The 22209-nt window shown below is 35.2% G+C and overlaps 1 protein-coding gene across 1 annotated transcript in view; it reads left to right on the top strand.

The window, feature by feature from the left end:
* Malrd1 (MAM and LDL receptor class A domain containing 1) overlaps positions 1–22209 on the top strand; it is a 637041-nt gene that overhangs the window by 319664 nt on the left and 295168 nt on the right. Inside the window, exon 26 of the mRNA XM_040755448.1 lies at positions 1591–1882. Coding sequence (XP_040611382.1) covers positions 1591–1882 — 292 coding nt within the window. The remainder of the gene's footprint in view (positions 1–1590; positions 1883–22209) is intronic.

The following is a 22209-nucleotide window of genomic DNA, read 5'->3' as shown; positions in this document are numbered from 1 at the left end:
TTTCACCTTACATAATAGCTTTAATTAAAGAAAGTTAATTCTTTCTCTTTCATTTATGAAACCAGGCAACAGGGAGAATACCAAAACTGATGGGAAAAATTAAATACCCATATAATGTAAATTTTATATAAAAATCTTTAGAAGACTTAATATTTTGCAGATGTTAATTCTTTCTTACTGCCCTGGGACAGTTTATGTTTAAATCAATAGTGTCCCTTGAAAGACAGGTGAGAGTGTTGCTTCCATATTAATCGATTGGCATGACTAAAAAATTCCTTAGGGTGGAGATATGAAATATGTGTGTCATAGTTTTTTTGTAAATGAGATGAATGCAAAAGCAGAACATTTGGTTGGGATGCCTGTGGCTGCCTGGGAGCCATACAGCAGTAGGTCACAAAGCTGGTCCCAAATTCCTAGTTATCTATTGATGCTGCATGGGCTTAATCCAGCCCTTGCTATTCATCACTAAAATCAGTAATCTAGGTAGGTTTTAGCATCTCAAGAAAAAGCATCATAAAATTCATCTAGGAAAAAATCAATTAATGGAAGATAATTTTATAAAAAAATAAACACTTGGAGATTTCATCAGCTAGGGAATTTGAATGTTCATGTGACATAGCACTCCGCTCAGTCCAGGCTTTTGTAATAATCCACTACACATATTAATTAATCATATCTTTTGATTTTTAAGCATGTACATTCTATTTCTCCAGAGTATTATATGCACAAATGTTGGTGTTTCAATAGTGTATTCTTTTTGTCTAAATTCCCGTCTATAATAATTTTCTCTCAGGCACCTGTAAAACAAAAACTTTAAAAAACTTGGAATCACTGTTGTTTATAACCTACTTTCTTCTTTTCCCCAGAATTTTCCTTCACTTTCTTCCACTGTGTTACATGACTGATACTCTAGTAAACTCTGTCTCTGGCACATTGGAATATGAATCCCTTGAAATAGTAGCTTTCTTAGTTTTAGGAATTCCAGGGTCTGTTCTTCTGGTGCCTCTTGTTAGCATCCCAAGTAAAATCTGGTAATATCAACTCTGCAGGGTTTGCTGTATGGAATCCCATGGATGTTATAGAAATAAAAATGTGCTTCTAGTATAAGAATATGGTAGAATAAGCAAAATACACCTCTGCCATTTTTAACATGAGAACACCCACTTGGGCCATAATGAAGCCACTCTCATAGGGTCATCATTCCATTAGTGCAGACAAAGCCCCCGTGACTTAATCACTTCATAAAGTTTCCATTGCTCTGTACTTTTGCATTGACGATTAATTGCCAACATAGGGATTTTAGAGAAAATATGAAATTTTTTAACCTTGAGGAATCTTACTTTAGAAATCAAGAAATAAAGCCTTTCATTTTTCTACTGAATTCCTATTCAACTTTGCTATACTATCTTTCCTGCATATAATTCAAGACTATATGTTCTACCTTCATTCAGTGCTAAAGTGCTTAGGAATCAATAGAACGTCCACATTTAATTTGCCTTCCATATATGTTAATAAAGAAGAGGATATTGAAATATTTTTGAAGTGGAAATAATTATACTCATCATTTGTAACTTCTTGTTGTTGGTACAGATCATTTTTAATTATCACATGTATGGCACTGGCATTGGGGCCCTCGTCTTGCTCCAGGTGACAGTCACTAACCACACAAAGATACTCCTCAATCTCACTGAAGAACAAGGCAATTTCTGGCAAACAAAAGAATTATCCTTGTCTAGTGATGAAGACTTCCAACTCAAATTTGAAGGCAGAGTTGGGGAAGGCTACCCTGGTAATATTGCCCTCGATGACATTATACTTACAAAGAGCTGCCTGCCTTCTCACTACTGGACAAGGGAAGAATTGGCTCCTCCCCCTCCAACAGGTGCGTTTTCAGTTGTGTTTGCTTTGTGTTTTTATAGAGCGTAGGGCAGAAGGTGAGGAAATGCGTGCAAGTGAAGTATATTCCTAATAATGTATTTGCTTCATAATGAAAAAATGTCTTTACACTAAAATGCATCTCCCAAGTCATTACCGACAAAAGTATTCCCAATTTTCTCCAAGTCCTATTGTATTTACAAGCTCCTGAGTTCTCAGTCTAGACAGTTGTGTCTTAGCCAAGTCAAATAGAGGAAGACTCTATTGAAAGGACTCTGATTTTGAATTAGAACAGGCTTAAGCAAATATTACCATATATTTTAATAAAATACAAAGACAATCGAGAGCAGAGGTATTCTGTTTTTATTGGACATTATCCTGGTTATATGCTTTTTCAGGCACAAAGAAGGTACCTTCTAATAAAACTACCAGTAAGTTTAAAATAATACAAGTAAGTACTGCATTTAATACATCTAAGCTTCTGATTTCATAGCTTAACCTCAGGGAACACTGTGGTGAACCAGATGCTTTACCTTGTCTTCACAGCTGATGAGAGTTACTGCTCTCAACACCAGGAGAGTACCACTCCATGCATTGATACCCCAGGTTAAGTTCAAACTGTGAAATGTTTAGTATGGTTCCATGGAACGTTAAGTTACATTCTCCCATCGTAAAAATGGGGAAAAGGATTATTGAACCAAAGACAAATCATGGACAGTCTGTAATTGCTTATTCTTTGTAGACAAATAAATGTATCTGTTTGAATAGTTGAATGTATATATTGGAATACTTTATGATTTCAAATGTCCATGTGTCCTTTTATTTTGATATATCTAGTGATTTCTTCAAAAACACTATTGGAATTCACTGAGTTAGCAATTTTCAATATAATATGTACAGGACAATATTAAAAGATGAGAATACAGTGAACACTATGAATTTACACACTGGTGGTATAACATAAAAATGACATGTATTATTTAAATTATGAAAGATATTTCACAAGTTTATATTGTGACAAATGTTAATATGTAACCATGAGTTTAATGTAGAAAGTGGATATTTTTTTGCTGGTATTAAAACCTCTCTTGTACTTAAGAAAAACAAATGTGTTCCAGACAGAATGAGTTCATTCATTTTTCTGGATTTTCCTGTTGATCAAAAAAGGGAATTACATTACTTTTGCTTTTCTTCTTCTGTTTATCATAAAGGTAGTATTCAAATGTGGGCAAGAGAAAGATTTTTATCTGGTTTTCAGTAAACAGTATCACATGCTCTTCATCTGCAATAGTCCTAACACTGTGTATAATCACATAGGAAATACTAGGATACCAGGATTTATATTAAGAGATAAGTCTGCTTAGATGGATTATTTGAAATGGCATTTGACTTCCTCTGTTAATATATCTCCTGAGAAAGCAGAGCCTTCCTTCATGACTGAAGTATATGTATACTGTCTATGCCTACGTTATCCAAGTCTGTAATATAAGAAAGTGAGTTCTTGAACTTATTGGAAAATAACATAAAATATTCAAGGGGTAGGAGATCACACATTTTTGTGGATCCATTTTAGTTTTCAACTAGTAGCTACTAAATGGAATACATGGTAAGTAAATTAAATTTTACTGGGACCTATTGAGACCTTAAACTTACGAACTATTTCTAAAAATCATTTAAAATACTCAAAGAAGTAAACAAATATTTTACAATAACACTAATTATATATTAATTACAAAGTTAATGGCATATGTGAATAATGTTAAATTCTGTTTATCCTTATAATAGTTAATGTGTGTTAGGATTTGTGACTAATGAGGCACAAGGGGATAGATCAGGGAGGGCCTGAGCCTTATCTCTATGAGTGGTGGTGTGTGTGGAGTCCCATGACTGGTAATCCCATGCTGGGGAGATAGAAACAGACAGATCCACAGGTTTACCATGCCATCTGGGTTAGCCTGATCAATGAGGCCCAGAAACGTGAGATACCCTGTCTCAAGAAACTAAACCAAATACACAAATACACAAATACACAAGGTAAGTGGTTCCTGAGGAACAAGATCTGACATTGACTTCTGGCCTCCATACATGTAAAAATTTGCATATACACATGCATGTACATCTATATTTGTACCAGTACACACACATTAACACACTCACCATGTACAATACATATACATAAGTTTTGATCAATGTAAACTAAAAAATTTATACTCTGAGGCTGTAGAAATGACTCAGCAGTTAAGAGCATTTGCTGGTCTTACATAGGATCTAGGTTCAGGTCTCATTACCCACATGATTCACAACTAACGTTAACTCTAGTTCCTGGAAGTCTGGCATGTGTTTCTGAACTGTGCAGACACCAGACACACATGTGGTACGTATATATACATAGGTACACACTTATAATAAAAATGCATAGTTAAAAAAGAAACTGTGTTTTTAAAACAAGTCAGTGAGGCAAAAGAAAATAGGAAAAAATCCATAGTGCAATGATTAAATCCCGAGAACATACAAAATCAATCCTAGTGAGTGTGTTTATAGGATGCCTAGTTGGAGACATTTATTAGACGTATGGAATTTGAAAGCACGGTTGTGCTCATCTGAGGAAATCACTGCTGCAGTTTGAGGTCCACACAGCACAGTAGGATTAGATGAGGAATATGGTAGATAGGGTGGCAAGGGCAGGCCAGACGTCATGCAAAAGAAGAAACAGTATCTTGAGGACTGTGGAGATAGGCTGTGGGTTATTCATCAGGAATGAATGGTCACTCCGGGAGCTCAATACCTGGGATATTACTAAGGAAATAGGACAACTCGGAATTGCCTTGAGTATTTTTCCCCTCAAAATGAACACACACAGGAAGTGTTTTGAATGTTGATAGAAAATAAACACATGAGAAAATATATGGAACGTAAGGAAAATATTAAAATATTGATGAAACTATATTAAATCATAAGAAGTTACGTAAAGCATATCACTGGTATAAATTGTTTGGATGGCTACAGTAGAGAGACTATGCCCACAGGGTCATTCTGAAAATGGAGATGAAGTAGCCGAACATTTTAATAGCTACCCAGATTGTAATGTGTGCATGTAAATGAAGAAGACAAAATGAATGAGCATATTATTTTCTTTCCTCTAATTTATTAGCATATGCTAAACTAAATTCAGAAATTAGACCAATGCATTCATAAACACACCCATTAAGAGTGAAATTGTGGAGCTTTAATGTAAAATTGATATGAAATACTGACTTCATTGTGAGTTTAGAGGATTCTTCAGAATCCTAATATTTTAAGAGGAGTTTACATCTTAACCAAATGAAAATCTGAATGGATTCTTTTTTTTTCTTTTTCTTTTTTGGTTTTTCAAGACAGGATTTCTCTGTGGCTTTGGAGGCTGTCCTGGAACTCACTTGGTAGTCCAGGCTGGTCTCGAACTTACAGAGATCTGCCTGCCTCTGCCTCCTGAGTGCTGGGATTAAAGGCGTGCGCCACCAACGCCCAGCTATGAATGGATTCTTTTGATCTTAATGAAAGTTGCACTAAGAAAGTTAAAGGGAATCATTCCTGGCATTGGAGACTTTACTTGACAGCCTAGATGTTTAGTCTGGGCATTGTGTCCCTCATTATGTGGTGACTCTGTTTAAATTCCTCTCATCTTCTTATATATTTTAGGAAGCTCTAGCCGTAGTAGATTTCCATGTGGTTCTTCAAAAGGCCTCTAGTGCTAGTTGTCCACTCCATATACCCTCCTTTACTATTTTCTCATCTTCCTCCCCATTTAATCCTCCTATTCTAGTTTCCCCATTATGTCTCCAGAACACTATATTCTATCCCCCCTTCTTTGGAAGAGCATATCTTCCCTACTGTTCACTTGCTAGGTACCTACATCTGTAGTTATTCAGATTGTAGCACATATATTGAAAGTTTAAAAGCAAACATTCACAAGAGGAGAAAACCTAGAATATTAGTCTTTTGAGGTCTTAGTTACCTTAGACAGTATGATTTTTTTTCTAGCTCCATCTGTTTATTTGCAAACCGACTAATTTCTTCCAATAATTACTTATAATTTGAATAATTTCATTTTAACTGCTAAATAGTATCCCAATGTGTGAATATACCACATCTTCATTATCCATTCAGCAGTTGATGGACATCTAGGTTCTGTCTGATTTCTGCCTATTACCAATAGAGCAGCAATGGAAATTGATGAACAGATATCTCTGTAAGAAGATGATATATGTATATGTCTAAGAGTAGTATGGCAGGATCTTGAGCTAAACCATTTCTCAGCATCCACAGAATTCTCCACACTCAATTCCATAATGATTGTACCAGTTTGTATTCCCACCAGCAGTGAATGAGTGTTTCCCTTCCCCATCATCCTTGCCAGTATGTGTTGTCAATTCTTTTCTTGATCTTCCATTCGTACTGGAGAAAGATGAAATCTCAAAGCAGTTCAATTTTTCAATTCCTTGATTACAAGAAAATTACAAGGAAGAAATAAAGGAGGAAAGCAAGCAAGCTGAGAAGTCACTGGAAACAAGCCAGTACGCAGTGTCCTAGTTGGATCTGCTCTAGTCCCTACATCCAGGTAGCTTCCCTGAGTACCTACCTATCTTGTCTTCCCTTGGTGATGGGCTATAACTTGCAAGCCAAAGGAACCACCACCCCCCCAAAAAAAGAAAATTAAAAAGACAACACACTTTTTTAAAGATACATTTGGACTGAATCTGAAAGCAATTATCAAAAAAAGAAAAATAAAACCAATAACTTTATTAGCAAAGTGGTGTGTTTTGATCACTTGAATATTGGAAGTCTTATTTGGAAGCTTTTTTAATATCAGTTTTAGTAATTGCTAAAGAAAAAGTAAAAAAAATAGTTGTTAAATGAAATTTAACAAAAAAGGCAACCACTATTCTTCTTTGAAATGCCCTGACATAAATTGAGCCATCATATTTTCATCTTCTTGGTAGATATTTTGTAAAGTCTAATATAATGAAAACATGGAATAAGTTTTGAGTGTATGTTTATGGTTTGGGGTTTAATAACTTTTGCTTTTCTCAAATAAAACTCAACAATAATTTTCTTTTAGAATATACACATTACGAACATTTTGTCTTAAAAGTATAAAGCAGAATTAGGCAAAATCACAAATTTGACATGATTAGAGCTATGTTTTATTTATAAAGCAGAATTAGGTAAAATCACAAATTTGACAGGATTAGAGCTATGTTGTATTTTTGACTTTTTTCTGTATGTATTGAAAACCCTTATTTTCTTTGTTGGTGAGGTTGTTTATAATAATTCACAGTAAAAATGCTTATGACTTAGCATAAACATGGTTATGAAATGTTATATCTATTATGCATTTCCTTTAAATATTTGCCTATAGTTAAAAATGCTGCTTCTCCCTGATAAGGATGGAGGCATGGCAATTCATTCAAAATTCTGATTGCACGTGGCATGATAATTTCTTGTATGCTACATAAGATGTTTATTGCAAAATGAATGTGTCCTGAGATATACACATGCCCTTGGATCTTGGCACTGCTTGTTAGCTGTGTGAGATGCCAAATCCACTTCTCTAATTCTAATTTTTCTCTTCTGTGAAATGTAGGACTGGAAGAATCTGAGTGAGCCATATGAAATCCAATTGAGGAAATAACATATAATATCTTTAGCAGTGCTTGGATGTCAGTGTTTTGTGCTAGTTTTTCTCTTTTACATCCCTTTGTTTCTCTTTTGGAAACATTGTGAAATTAAACTGTATATGAGAGACTTTTCCTAAAAGCAGAGTAGATTTACTTCTCTTTCTACATTAATAAAAGAAGATGTCAGATCTCTGAACATCTTGTTCTTTTCAGATAAAAACAAAAACCAGCCCTTATAAAAGCTGCAAATTATGTTTCTATTAACTATAGTCATTTAATTTATTGTCTGTATTTTAAGATGGAAGAAAAGTCATAACAATGATCCAGAGGTAGATTGACATGACAACTACTGAAGGATGAAAGAGGCACAAAATTAGATCAGAGAATGCAAAGTTTAAACTCAGAACCTTTTAAAAGATTCTTGAGAGTCACACATGTTAATGGCGTATTTAGCTGTGTATGGTGTGGATAGGGAAACATTAAAGATTTTTGTCTTTAAATTATTTTTTAGCAAAATGGTGGTGGCACACACCTTTAGTGCCAGTACTTGGGAGGCAGAGGGACACAGATTTCTGTGAGTTCAAGTCCAGCTTGTTCTACAAAGCTAGTTCCAGGAAAGGATCCAAAACTACACAGTGAAACCCTGTCTTGAAAAATCCAGTATATACATCATGACTGCAGTTTCCCCTCCCTCCTCTCCTCCCTGTCCATTCCCCATACCTTCCTACTGCCACCCACTTCCCACATCCACCACTCTACTTTTTCTATTCAGAAAAGTGCAGGTAGGCCATGGATATCTATGAAACATGCCATGTCAAGTTATAGTAAGACTAAACACATCAGCTTATATTAAGACTGGGCAAGGTAACCCGGTATGAGGAATATGGTCTCAGAATCCAGAAGAAGAATCAGAGACAACCCCTGCTCCCATTTTTAGGACTCCCTCAAGAAGATCAAGCTATTCAATTGTCACATATATGCAGCGGGTCTATGTCAATTCCATGCAGATTCCCTGGTTGCTGGTTCAGTGTCTATGAGCTCACATGAACACAGGTTAGTTGATTCTGTATGTTTTCTTGTCATGCCCTTGGTCCCTCTAGCTCCTACAATCCTTCCTCCCTCTCTTCAGTAGGATTCCCTGATCTTGGCCTAATCTTTGGCTGTGGGTCTCTGCATCTGTTTACCCCAGTTGTTGGATGAAATCTCTTTGATGACTACCAGGCTAGGAACCAATCTATGAATATAGCAGAATATCTTTAGGCATCATTGTACTGGCATTTTTTTCTTCAGTTGTGTTTGGTTCTATCCTAGATCTCCGATGCTTCTAGTCTCTGAGTTCTTGTACTCTAAAAAAATGTCAGGAGTGGGCTCATTCTAGTGGCATTGTTCTCAGGCTGGACCACTCATTATTTGACCACTTCCACAATCTCTGTCTCCCTTACTCCAGCACATCCCATAGGCAAGACAGATGGTAGGTCGAAGTTTAAGTGGCTGGGTTGGTATCCCAATCCTTCCACTGATAGTCTTGCTTGGTCACAGGAGGTGGCCAGTTCAGGTTATATATCCCATATTGCTAGAAGTCTTAGCTGGGTTCATCACTGTAGATTCCTGGCAGTTTCCTTTATACCATGTTTCTACCTGGTCTTAAAATGAACCACTTTCCAGTTGACTTTTTTAGTACTCTCCCCCTACCTCACCCTGACCTGATACCTCATGTTTCTATCTCCAGGTGCCAACAGTCTATGCATGAAATCTCTTTTGGTTCCCTTTCTCAGAGAAATACTGGTATCCTATTTGAGCCCTCCTTGGTGCCTAGCCTCCCTGGGTCTCTGGATTGTATCATGATTATCCTTTACTTTACAGCTAATATTCACTTATAAGTGTGAACATACCATGATTGACTTTCTGGGTTTGGGTTACCTCCTCACTCAGGATCATTTTTCTCTAGTTCTATCATAGTTTTTAACATCTGAGTAATAAATACTCCATTGTGTAAATGTGTCACATTTTCTTTATCCATTCTAGAATTTAGGGACATATAGTTGTTTCCAGGTTCTGGATATTCAAATAATTCTGCTATGTACATAGCATGCGACCTTGAAATATTATTGAGCATCCTAAGGGTATATTCCTAAGAGTGGTCTTGAGGTAGATTAATTCCCATTGTCCTGAGAAATTACCATATCCATTTCCAAAGTGGCTGTATGAGTTTGTACTCCCACCAGCAATGGAGGAGTGTTTCCTTTGCTCTAAATCTTCTCCAGAATGAGCTGTCACTTGTGTTTTTCTTCTTAGCCATTTTGACAGATGTAAGATGGAATTTCAAAATCATTTTGATTTGCATCTCCCTGATGGCTAAAACTGTTGGACTTTTCTTTAAGTGTTATTGGGTCAGTTGAAATTCTTCTGTTGAGAATTCTGTTTAGCTCTGTAATACATTTTACTTGCATTATTTTGTTTATTAATGTCTAGTTTCTTGAATTCTTTATGTGTCTTTGAAATCAGTCTTCTGTTAGATGTGGGGATGGTGAAGATCTCTAGACTGCCATTTTGTCCTGTTGATGGTGTCCTTTGCCTTACAGAAGCTTTTCAGTTTCATGATGTTCCATTATTAATTTTCAATCTTAGTGTCTGTGCTACTAGTTTTGCATTCAGGAAGTTGTTTCCTGTTTCAATGCATTCAAAACTATTCCAAGTTTCCCTTCTCCACCGATCTGTTTTTATGCCATACCCTGTAGTTTTTATTATTATAGTGCTATAATAGAGAGCTTGAAATCTGGGATGGTGATACCTCAAGAAGTTCTTTTATTGTGCACCTATCCTGATTTTTTGGTTTTTCCATATGAAGTTCTATCACTGTCTGGGGTGTCAGTCTCCAAATAACACAGGGCTTGAAAGGAATCCATGGCGTCAGCATCTACTAGAATTTTCCATTTGAGGGAGTTAGAGAAAAAGACACTCACACTCTCTTGATGGTTTCCATCTTTATGTTCTATTCTGTATTCTTTAAGGTCTATGTGGCAAAAGGAAGGTCCAGCCTCTTCTGATACGCTGACTAGACTCAACTGGACCCTGAGCAACCATACAAAGGCATATTTACTGATTGGTACACAAAGTATTTCCTCATACCAAGGTCCTTAACCTTAATTTACTTGTCTTACTGAAGGGGAGCATCACATGGCTGCATGGCTCTAGTCTTTTATTATGCATGATATGTGGTGCACAATTATACCTGTTATTATATTGGTGGTGGTGTTAGCAGTAGTTGTGTTTATTTGAGTGTGTGTTTCCCTTCTTTAGACTTTGCTGGTATAAGATTAACTATTGCCTATTTTTAGTTGTAGTTAACTTCCTTGGGTTGGAGTTTTCCTTCTAGTACCTTCTGTAGTATCGGATTTATTTTTTAAAATTTGATTTTGTCAAGAAATATCTTGTTTTTTTCTATATATGGTGATTAATAGTTTTTTGTGTGTATCAGTCTGGGCTGGCATTCATGGTCTGTAAGAGTCTGTAAGACAACTGTTGAGACCCTTCTGACTATTAGAGTTTCAATAGTTAGATAAATAGTTCTGCCTTTATATATTACTTAACATTTTAGCCTTGAAACTTTCAATAGTCTTTCTTTGTTTTGTATATTTAGTGTTTTCATGATTGTGTGATACATGTAATTTCTTTTCTGACACATTGTGTTCAGTGTTCTGTATGCTTCATGTACATTTATAGGCATGTTCTTCTTTAGGTTAGGGGAATTTTCTTCTATAATTTTGTTAAATATATTTCCTGTTTTTTAGCTGGAATTCTTCTCCTTCTATTCCCATTATTCTTGGTTTTGTCTTTTCATGGTGTTCCAGATTTCTTGCATGTTTTATATTCTTAGTTTTTTAGATCTAACATTTTCTTTGACCAATTTCTTCTATTGTATCTTCAATACCTGAGATTCTCTCTTCTTTTACTTGAATCATTATCTCATCTGGTTTTGATGTGTAACAAGTCTTTTTCTGACCCACCAGTCAGCCCCCAAATAATGACCTGGAGAATTATCATTAATTATGAAAGCTTAGCCTTAGTTTAGGCTCATCCCATTAGCTCTCATAACTTGAATTAAGCAGCTTTTATTAATCTACATGTGACTTTTTAACCTTTCGTTTATTCTGTGTCTGACTCTCTCCATGTATAGTTAGAGTCTCCTCTGCCTTTCAACCATCTCTTATGTTTTCTCTCTGCTTTGAAGTGCCCTCTATACTCCTTGATGAACTATTGACCATGTTGCTCTTTATTAAATCAACCACAGCACTATATCTTCACACAGTGTAGAAATATACCATATTCCCTCCTTTTATCTAAATAAAAAAGGAATGTTTTAACTCTAACATAGTGTTAAAACTTAAATTGACCTGTTAGTATTAGCCCATGCTTTACCATGTGGCTTTTTACCTTTCTTTTATTCTGTATGACTTACTCCCTCCAAGTGTTGTTGGCATCTCCTCTGTACTTCAGTTATCTCCTCCTACTTCCCCTATCTGACCCAAAATCCCACCTACATACCCCTTGCTTAGCTGTTGGCCATTCAGCTCTTTATTAAAGCAATCATAGCCATATGTCTTCAAACAGTGTACAGATTTCTCACAACAGTGATGCTTGCATCTGTAGTTTCTGTTCGCTTACACAGATTTTCCATTTCATGAATTCTCTCAGTCTGTGTTTCCTTTATTGCTTTTATTTCAATGTTCATGACCTGAATAGTTTCCTTCAACTGCTTTGTCTTGGCTTTCTTTAAGGGATTTGTTAATTTCCTACATTTTTTGATTGTCTTTTTGTTGATTTCTTTAAGGGAGTTTTTCATTTCCTCTTTAAGGACTTCTATCATCACCATGAAGTTGTTTCTAAGATAATTTTTTGGTGCTTCGGCTGTGTTGCAATATGCAGGGCTTATTGTAGTGGGGTGACTGTGCTCCATGGTGACATTGAGCTGACTTCCACTGCTTGCGCTCTTACACTTGTGTTCATCCTGCTGAATTTGGAGTGAATATAGGTCTAGGTGCCCATTTCTGGATTTGTTTTTGTTGAATGAGTGTTTTCTTCCTCATTGTTTGTTCTCTCTATGGTCTCTGGATCCCGTGGCCTGTGGTTGAGTGGAGAGTCTCTGCCCACATTGAAGGCGGGACTTCTGACAGCCTAGATGGCTTCTTGTCCAGCAGCAAATTGCTGCCCAAATTTGGAGCTAAAGTTCTAGTTATGTAAGTGTGTGGCCTCTGATTTGGCATAGGGTCCTCTGGAGTTCAGGTGGTGTCCAGGCTTCTGGTACAAAGGGAGGTTTTCAGGGAGTTGGCTAAGTCTCTGTTGTTCAGGGTGCTGTCCTGGCCTCTGGTTTTTAGGGAGCTGGTCTGGCCTCTGATGGAGTGGAAGGATTCCATTAAAGGTTTGAGCAGGTATATAGTAATGAGGAAAGGAGGAAAACTTGGATTTATTCTGGGTGAGCATGGGCAGGGTGGAGGGCAGACTTGCATGAGGTTCAGGTTTTCAGGGAGTTGGCTAAGTCTCTGTTGTTCAGGATGCTGGCCTGGCCTCTGTCAGGTGTGGACCAGTTTATGATGAAAAGGTGAGTAGGAGAGTTGGATTTATGCTGGGCCAGCTCAGGTAGGGTGAAGGGTAATCTTACCCAGGGTTTAAGATGCTGGCCTAGCCTCTGTGGAGGCTTCCTCCAGAGGTGCAGTTGAAATATATTTATTTTATACATACAGACATGTTATGGAATGATGTTTGAATTAATGGATGCCTGGTAGAACACATCTGATTTTTAATACTCAAGCTTCATAAAATGTCTTATTTTACTTTTTTCCTGTGTTTTGGTTATATTATTTAGATTTCAAGATATATTTATATCACCTAAAACCCACTAGAATAATTTTATTGCAATATTTACTACACAATAATATAGAGAAGCTTTTAACCTCCATTGCATTTGTACTTGGTGGGCAGAGGTGTCATAAAATGTCATGGAGGAAAAAGGAGGATGTTCGTCACAGATGCTATCACAGCAATTTCACACTGTTTAGCCAGTACCTGTAATTTGGAGTGAAAATATAGGTCAGCTTGGAAATTGAAGACTGGTCTACTGTATTGGTTAGATTTTCACAGAACATGTAAGAACATATACTTATCAAGTCAAAATAATGGGTAACTAGTCTGGTTCTCCTTACCTTGGATATTAAAAAAGCAATTGAACTGAGTGGAATTTGGTATGTTACTGTTCACTTAGCATAAATTACTGTTTGTCCTAGGAAATTGCTTGAGCTGCTATTTAGAAGGACTATAATTTTTGTCTTCTTTATCGCCTTTTCAAAGAAACACACTTTAATAAGTGTGTGTACTAGCTACTTTTAAAATTTGAGTGACTCCATTTGTATATATAAATGCATTACTGCTTTTTAAATTTCCTAGTAATTTAGATAGCATGCATAATCCAGTAAATTACAGGTCCAGAAACTCAATATTTTATAATACAGAATGTATTTTACTATCCTAGATCTAATATTATATAATCTCACCAATGTATATAGTTTCACTTCGATCTATGTTAATATTATAACTCATGTCAGAGAAATTAAAATTTTGAATAGAACAGTCTACTTGATAAATGCTCACATTAAAATTTTGGTTATTGGTATGAATCCCAGTAGTGCAAGTGCTACAATAAGCTGCTCTGTGTTATGAAAAACCTAGGTAATGCACTTCCTGAAGTTTTGTGCAGATAAGAGAGTTGTTTTTTAATTTACTATTATATAAGCAGTTTCTGTTATCTCCTATATATCCTATCAATAGAACCAGGCACATATGTATATCACATATACACACACACACTAACTGGTAGGTTATGGCATAGAGACTTGAGTCCTTTACAATCCATTGTCTTTATGGTCCAAGATAGCAGTTTGCACCCTCCAGATAGCAATAGGTGTGAATTGGTTTTTGAAAGTGCCTTATAGCTGAGCATCATCTATAATCTAAGAGTTGGCTGCTTTAACTGTGAATCATAAACCCATATAAGAACATATAAATGATAGTAGGTGTCATGAAAAAATTGGCAGCAGTAAAAGGTTTCTGGATACACAAGGCCAAAATTAAATGAAATCGCACACGTAATTAATGTGAGGTGTTTCCAACAGTTCTTGACCATGATCATATAGGACTCCCCTGCATCTTTGATTCAGAATACATAGAAAGGAAGAATTTCACTTTGCTTGTTCACTTTGAACACAGCACCAACAAATTGCCAGAACCAACTGGATGCAGATCCATAACTATTGTATGTTATAACTGGAAGAGAATTCACTAAATGTAAAATGATTTTAGCTATGAAGAAGCATAATAGTTTAATGACAAAATACAAAATTTTAAAGTATTTTGTATTATCTCATCTGAGCATATTAGTAGGAAGTTAGTATATTAGTAGGTTGTACTGTGTTCATATATTTTGGCAGTTGAGTTTCTGACTTGACTTTCATTTAAAAAATCATTAAACAAAATTTGTCTTAGTATTAGGACAAATTTCTAACAATCTCTGACATGTTGACAATTCTCTAAATCCTGAAGGTATTCAAATTTCATCCAAGATTCATTTCCTCATGTAAAATTAAATAAGTATATACACCTAGTTAGCACCAAAATGTGCTTTGTTTTTTAACAATAATGTGCATAACAAATAATTGCTTTAGAATACATTTCCTTATGCCTATCACTAAACATTTGATTTTATACCTGTTTTATATACCTGAATACTTAGGATCATGTAAAATATTTTTTCAAGTCAGATGTGGTCATGATTGGAAAAATACATGAAACTCTTATAAATGAGCTGTTTCTGGAGGTTGTCAAAAGACCATTGAAACTAGAAATTAGCAAGAATCAAGTCATAGAATCAAAGCAGGGCATTCTGGAAATGGCATATGTTCTGAGTAGCTTTGAACTCAGCTGAAAATTGTAAATCAGAACCAGAAGACACATAAAGAGGACAGTTAACAGTCCCTGACATGGTATGAAAATAGTCCACTGTGGAAGACTCACAAGGTGAAATGCATGCACTCTGACATCACGCACTTTCTGTTGGAAGACTAGAATTGCACTTATAACAACAATGGCTGGAAGAAATGTTTCCATGAGATATACACATTCATAGTCACTATTGATTAAATATCAACAATAAACCAGAAAACTCCAACTCAGAAATTGTCTCAAGTGAAAATTTTCTCCATTTTTATCAACCTTAACCTGATTAGAAATTTCACACCAAAGTAGCTTCACCTTATATTTAAAGAATAATTACACTAATTGACCACCTGCCCATGAAACACAAATTTACCCCTCCCAAAATATGTTTATGAGTTTGTAGACTTATTTATGCTCTTAAGTTCACATTTTTATACTGCTTGAAGATGCCTCTGCATCTTCACCTAGAGTATGTTAATGAAAAACAATGGGGTATGGATTATTGGAGGAGGAAAATAATTTTTAATTTCCCACAAGGTTACTCGGATGATAAGAAATTCTCTCATGTAATTTATTAGATTTATTTTTATAAAATTTTCATGATGAAATTGATTCTGATGATTAAAGTGGAGTTTCTTGATTGCATGTGCTTTCAGCCCTCAATATAACTATTCACCATACAATGTTCTGTATTCAAATGTCATAGTTCCAGATTTCAAGCTTCCATAATGCTACACTACAAAATCTCATAAAACTTAAGCACATAATGGTCTTCTGATGTGGTTGAAATAATGCAAGACCCTTCATTGGCAAATAGTCTAGTGTTTGTTATATTTTCATTGCAAATGCTAATTTTGATCTTTTTCTACATCTATTAAAACACTTGTTTTTCTTTTGGCTTGTTTATATAGTTATTTATATTCATAGACTTTGAGCAAAGTCTTTGCATTTTGATATACAAATGGTCAAAGACTACCATTTCTCATAACATTAAATTCCATTTGTAAATTAGTGAAGGATTTTGTGCCTTGGGTTTCTGGGGAATATTGACCTATAGTTTTATTTTCTTTGCATTATATTTTCCTCCTTGAATTAGCATTAGTACTAACTCCATAGGATATATGTCAAGATCTTCTTGTGTTTCATAGAAGACTATATTCCTATTCTTTTTTCTCAAATATCAGATAGACTCCAAAAGCTAAAAACTGCCCTCAAAACTTCTCTGTGAAAAAGTTATTGATTATGGATTTGAATAGTATAAAATATGTACATTATCAATCTTTATGCTTCCTCTTGAAGTATAAGTAGAAATCTGTTTGGAAAACACACACTCATTTCACCGAAGTATTCAAATTTATGTTTATTTTATGAGCATTCTCATGATAATCCTTTATTGTCTTTTTAAAATTTATAGACTATGCAATAATATCTTGTATTACTATTGATTTGGCTCTTATTTATACTTGTTTTAACTATCAAACTCCATAGACAAAGTTTTAAAAATTGTATTTCTATTTTAAAAGAATTCATTTTACATTTTTACTTGTCTTCTTTTGTATATATCTAATCATTATTGTTATCTCCTGCCTACTAATTTTGATTTAAAGTTGTTTTAAATGTTGGGAACTTACCTGTGTTAAGTTTTACCTAAACTAGGTTTCCTGCATCTTTAGCAACAAGCTAATTCATACATTCTTGTATTGATTTTTTTTGTTTACTTATTTGAAAGCATGCATAGCACATATGATGTAGGGGCAATTGGAAGTACTTAAAATCACTGATTACAATCCCCAGTGTAGCATTGTCAAAAGACAGAGAATAGAAGAATTTCTTTCTGTCTGTGACAGTAAAGTGTCACAGAAGCCAACACAGTATTGCAGTTGAATTTGAAAGAACTGGTTGGAAAAAGCAGGAAGTGGCCACTCCATAATGGAATGAATATTCAGAGAGTTAAATGTAGAAAGATACTGCATATTTTAGGAAATGCTGTGTTTTTCCTATGGGCCATTAGATTTTGTAAGGACAGTATAAGTATCTAGTGTGGAAGGTCTTAAATGCCATCTTTAAAGAATGTGAGCTCTTATCTTTGGGATCTGTGAAGTGTTGTGACTCTGGAGAATAGTAAAGCATTTGAGTCATTGAAAGTGATAGAATTTATTTGTTAATTAGAAAGATAATGGGAACTGGTAGCATGTGGGATTAATTAGAGGAAGGGCATATGATGATGAACTATTCTAGATAATTGATGATGCCTGTATGAATGGGGGCACTGCAGGGAGTTGAAATGTATTATTTGAAAAGTAATAGAAGTATTATGCATTGGTGGCTATGAGATAGAAACGGAGACAGAGAGAGAAGGGGTGGAGTATAGGAGGAGAGGGAAAGGGAAGAGACAGAGTGAATAATCATAATGAACACAGGATCTCCCTGGGCTCTTAAAAGTTTGTAGGTTAGTAAGATCCTGAATTTCTGTATGTTGAATTTTAGTTATCTCCCAAGGGATTCTCTGGAAGACAAATAAGTTAAGCATTGGATATGGAAGGCTGCAATTTAGGAAACAGAAGGTTCCTATAGATTTTGATTAGATGACAGGCTGTATTTGAAAGAACTGGAAGCCATAAGTGAAAGTAATGAGTCCATTTACAGTGAATATTGGGATTAACAAAAGAACCAGGGAAAGAATATTTTAGTTTGGTTTTGATATTATTCAAGGATTAGTTTTAATCATTCTATATTACCCAGAATATTACTGGGGAATGTTAACCCAAAGCTGACATAGGACAGACATTCTTTGTAACCAATGAAGACCATGTATGAACATGTCATGTCATGAATATGTCATCTTGGCTATTTTATGCACTAGGCCTACTCCTTCCTGATCACACAAAGCATGCTAAGAACAGAGTTCTCCACATCCAGACAGCACCCATCACCTGCAAGAGAAATTATCCCTTTCCCCAATATATTTCTGAGTTTATGTATCCTCCACTTCTTTGGAAAATTTGGTTTGATTAGTTTATTGGTGCCATTCAGCTGTAACACAGATGCAGCAACCTGACTCTGTCCTGCTCTGCATCTGAACCATTGTATCGGTCAAGTCTCTTGAATTTTATATACCAGATTCCTTTATTAGAATATATTCATTGTTTAAAATGACATGTTTCATTATCACATTTCCACACATCTCTTTCATATAGATTGAATGACAGTTATTGAATGTATATTTGAAGTAAAATACGAACTTTCAATAAACATGTAATGAAGTAGGTAAGATAATTGGCATATATATCTCTTCAGATTGTTTCTTTTCGTTGAGACCATTCAAAGTTCTTTCCAGTAGTTATTTTAAATATTCATCTGATTTTTGTAAACTGCAATATTAGATTGTACTGAAAATCTTGGAATTGTTTTATGTCTTTACTTTTCAATCTCTATGAACTGCACAAATGAATTTCTATTATGCACACATATAGTTGTTCCTACATCTCTCAGAACTGTTTCCTATCAATTTTGGCATATACTCCAAATGGACCGTACTTACTTTTCTAATTATTCTGTCTCAATACCTAATGAAAACAGCTTACGAAAGGAAATGGTCCGCTGGAGTCTGTTTCTGGGGTCTTGATATGTAAAGCAGAATTTCTCCACAACACATGTGGTGATGGTTTTTATTGTGCAAAAACCAGAGGGAGAGAAAACAAAGAAACAAGGGCAAGGCGTGGCCCCTGCAGAAAGCAAATTCTTGCAGTAAGGCTCCCCCCCTGATCCAAATGCTACATGTTGGGATTCTTTAGGGGACTATTGAACTGATTTGGGCAGAGCACTCATAATCTAAATCTGTCCAGAAACACCCTGACACTCATGCCTTGAGTTGTGTATTACCAATCTCCTAGGACTCTTGCTCCAATCAAATTTATAATCAGTATTCACCATCACAGCTATCCTGATTGACCCACTGTAAAGAAACTCCTTGTGAAGCAATTTTTACTTGAGAAATGACAGATTTTTCACAGAACTTTTCACTTATTACTGACCATCAGAAAAAAATTTCTCATTGTATTTTTGTGCTTTTCTGTGTGCACTGTTACTGACCTTCATATTGACTAAGTTTCCATAAAAAAACAGTAATCTACATGTAGTCCAGTGATGGCAGGTCCTACATGACTGTCATTTAGTAAATAATTACATATATTTGGTATCATTTGTTATATAAATTTCACTGTAATTTATATTATATTTTGTTCCTGTAATATATGTGTTATAATTTCTTGTTTCCTAAAATCTATTTTAAAGTCAAATAATTACTATTCAGTAGTTTTTCCATTGTTGATTGTTTAAAAAGAGAAAATTTTAAAAAGGCTCCAACTGAAATGAATTTTACTTTGTACATTTCCTTTCATCCTTTCATTTTTATAGCAACAGCTAATATGTATGGAATCAGAGACAATAAAAACTAATGTCAGGTATGCATTAGAAGGCATGGCTACTTCATCTTAATAAAATATTCATAAAATTCAATCTAGTTTGTTTTGTAACTGTGTTGCTTCAACACTATAACATTAAAGATGGAAAGCATGTAAATATCATTTGCATATATTACAAGGCTTGCCATGCTTCTAATCTGAAGGAAAAATGCTTAGCAAATCCCTGCAGTGCATTCCATTTTCCAGTAGTGAATTAGGCCAAGTTTGCTGCAAGCACATTAACCAAATGCCTTACCTATAAATAGCTCTCCGAACAAAGTACAGTATATTTCATTCTCTGGTATTTTCTTGATTATATCGTCTTACAAATGAGGCTGTTGTTAATATCGTGCAACAAGAGACAACATGAGCATTCAGGATAAATATACTTAGAAGAAACATTTTGCTATAATGTCTGGTACCTTTTAAGTATTATTTTCCAAAATTGTGAAACTTCTATAGGTACATATTTTGGTTTGTTTAGTCAACAATTAACTTGTAGAACTCTAATCTGAAAATAGCTCTTCCATTTTTTTCCTGAACAAAAAATTAGTCTCTGTTCTTAAATTTTGTTTGCCTTTAATAATTGAGGTCTATTTCAGTAATTTCAGAATTGTGCACTTATTAGCATTTAAAAACAAACCCAAGGCTGGGCGTTGGTGGTGCATGCCTTTAATCCCAGCACCTAGGAGGCAGAGGCAGGCGGAACTCTGTGAGTTCGAGCCAGTGCCAGGATAGGCTCCAAAGTTATACAGAGAAACCCTGTCTCGAAAAACCAAAACCAAACCAAAACAAAACAAAAAACCACAAAACTCAAACTAGGCCTCACTAAAGTTTGATATTCAAAACAAGACTGATCTCTTTGAACTTTTATATGGTATATTTTCTGGTATCTACTGGTTGACAGATGTAAGTATTAGCATTTATGTATGTACATGTGTCTGTCTTAGGATCAATACAATAAAAATTACATTTGGTTATTATTTGTTACATTGACACAAACAAATTTTCTATTTGTTATTTATATTTTACATGTGTGAGTGTTTTTTCTCTTGTGTGTCTGTGTGTATACCTTGTGTATAGTGCCCATAGTGGCCAGAGAGGGTATTGGATGACTTGGAACTAGAGTTGTAGATGTTTATGAAATTTTGCAGACATTTGTTTTTTCTTTCTTTTTTTTCTTTATTTTTTTTTCTTTTTTTATTTTTTTGGTTTTTCGAGACAGGGTTTCTCTGTGGCTTTGGAGGCTGTCCTGGAACTCACTTTGTAGACCAGGCTGGCCTCGAACTCACAGAGATCCGCCTGCCTCTGCTTCCCAAGTGCTGGGATTAAAGGCGTGCGCCACCAACACCCGGCTTTTGCAGACATTTGTAATTGAATCAATATCCTCTATAATGACAGTGAGCACTATTAACTATAGAACCATTTCTTTAATTCCTGACATATATTTATATATTTTTTACTTAACTTTTTACGCATGTCACCTTCAGTTCCCTTTTTCTCCCCTCCTCCCCCATCCCCCAATCCTCCCAACCCCTCAGCTCCACTCCATTCCCCCTCGGTGCTCCCCAGGGAGGGCAAGGGCCTCCATGAGGGATTTTCAGAGTCTATCTCATCATCCCGGGAAGGGCCCAGGTTCTTCCCCATGTGTCCAGGCTGAGAGAGTATCCCTTAATTGCATTTTTTCTTAATTATCTATCTTGTATAATAGATGTTTGAGTTTATATAACACAGAATGAAGTAAAACTTTAGAAAAAACTGCTTTTTAACTCAGAAGAAGGTCTTCAGTCCAATTTTTCTGTTTATATGCTTTTTATTTCCCTTTAATTGTCTAGATCTGCTTTGGAAGTTATTATATGTACTAGTAATCCCAACACTAAATTGTCAAGAATGTTAAGCAAGTAAGCCATTAGGGAGAACTGATTAAATTCCATTTCATCCTATTTACTGAAGATATTCAGTGTTTCTATACCATTGAAAGAATATTTGAACATTTCAATTATGTTCAATAATTATGTTCCTACCTTCTTTTAGTGAGAAATATATTTCTGTTATCTACTACACATTATCAAATGTTTTAGTGTGGAGTATTGATATCAGAATAAGATAGTGACATAATCAAATAATACTATCAACAATTTTGTTTTCCCAGTCACATATTCTAGAATATTTGCAATAGTTAGAAGGTTGATTTTCATGGAAATGTTAATGAACAAATATCAAAATTA

The sequence above is a fragment of the Mesocricetus auratus genome, unplaced genomic scaffold, assembly GCF_017639785.1.
Source record: "Mesocricetus auratus isolate SY011 unplaced genomic scaffold, BCM_Maur_2.0 Super-Scaffold_100013, whole genome shotgun sequence".
Lineage (NCBI taxonomy): Eukaryota > Metazoa > Chordata > Mammalia > Rodentia > Cricetidae > Mesocricetus > Mesocricetus auratus.
This window is presented reverse-complemented; position numbering and strand designations above follow the sequence as displayed.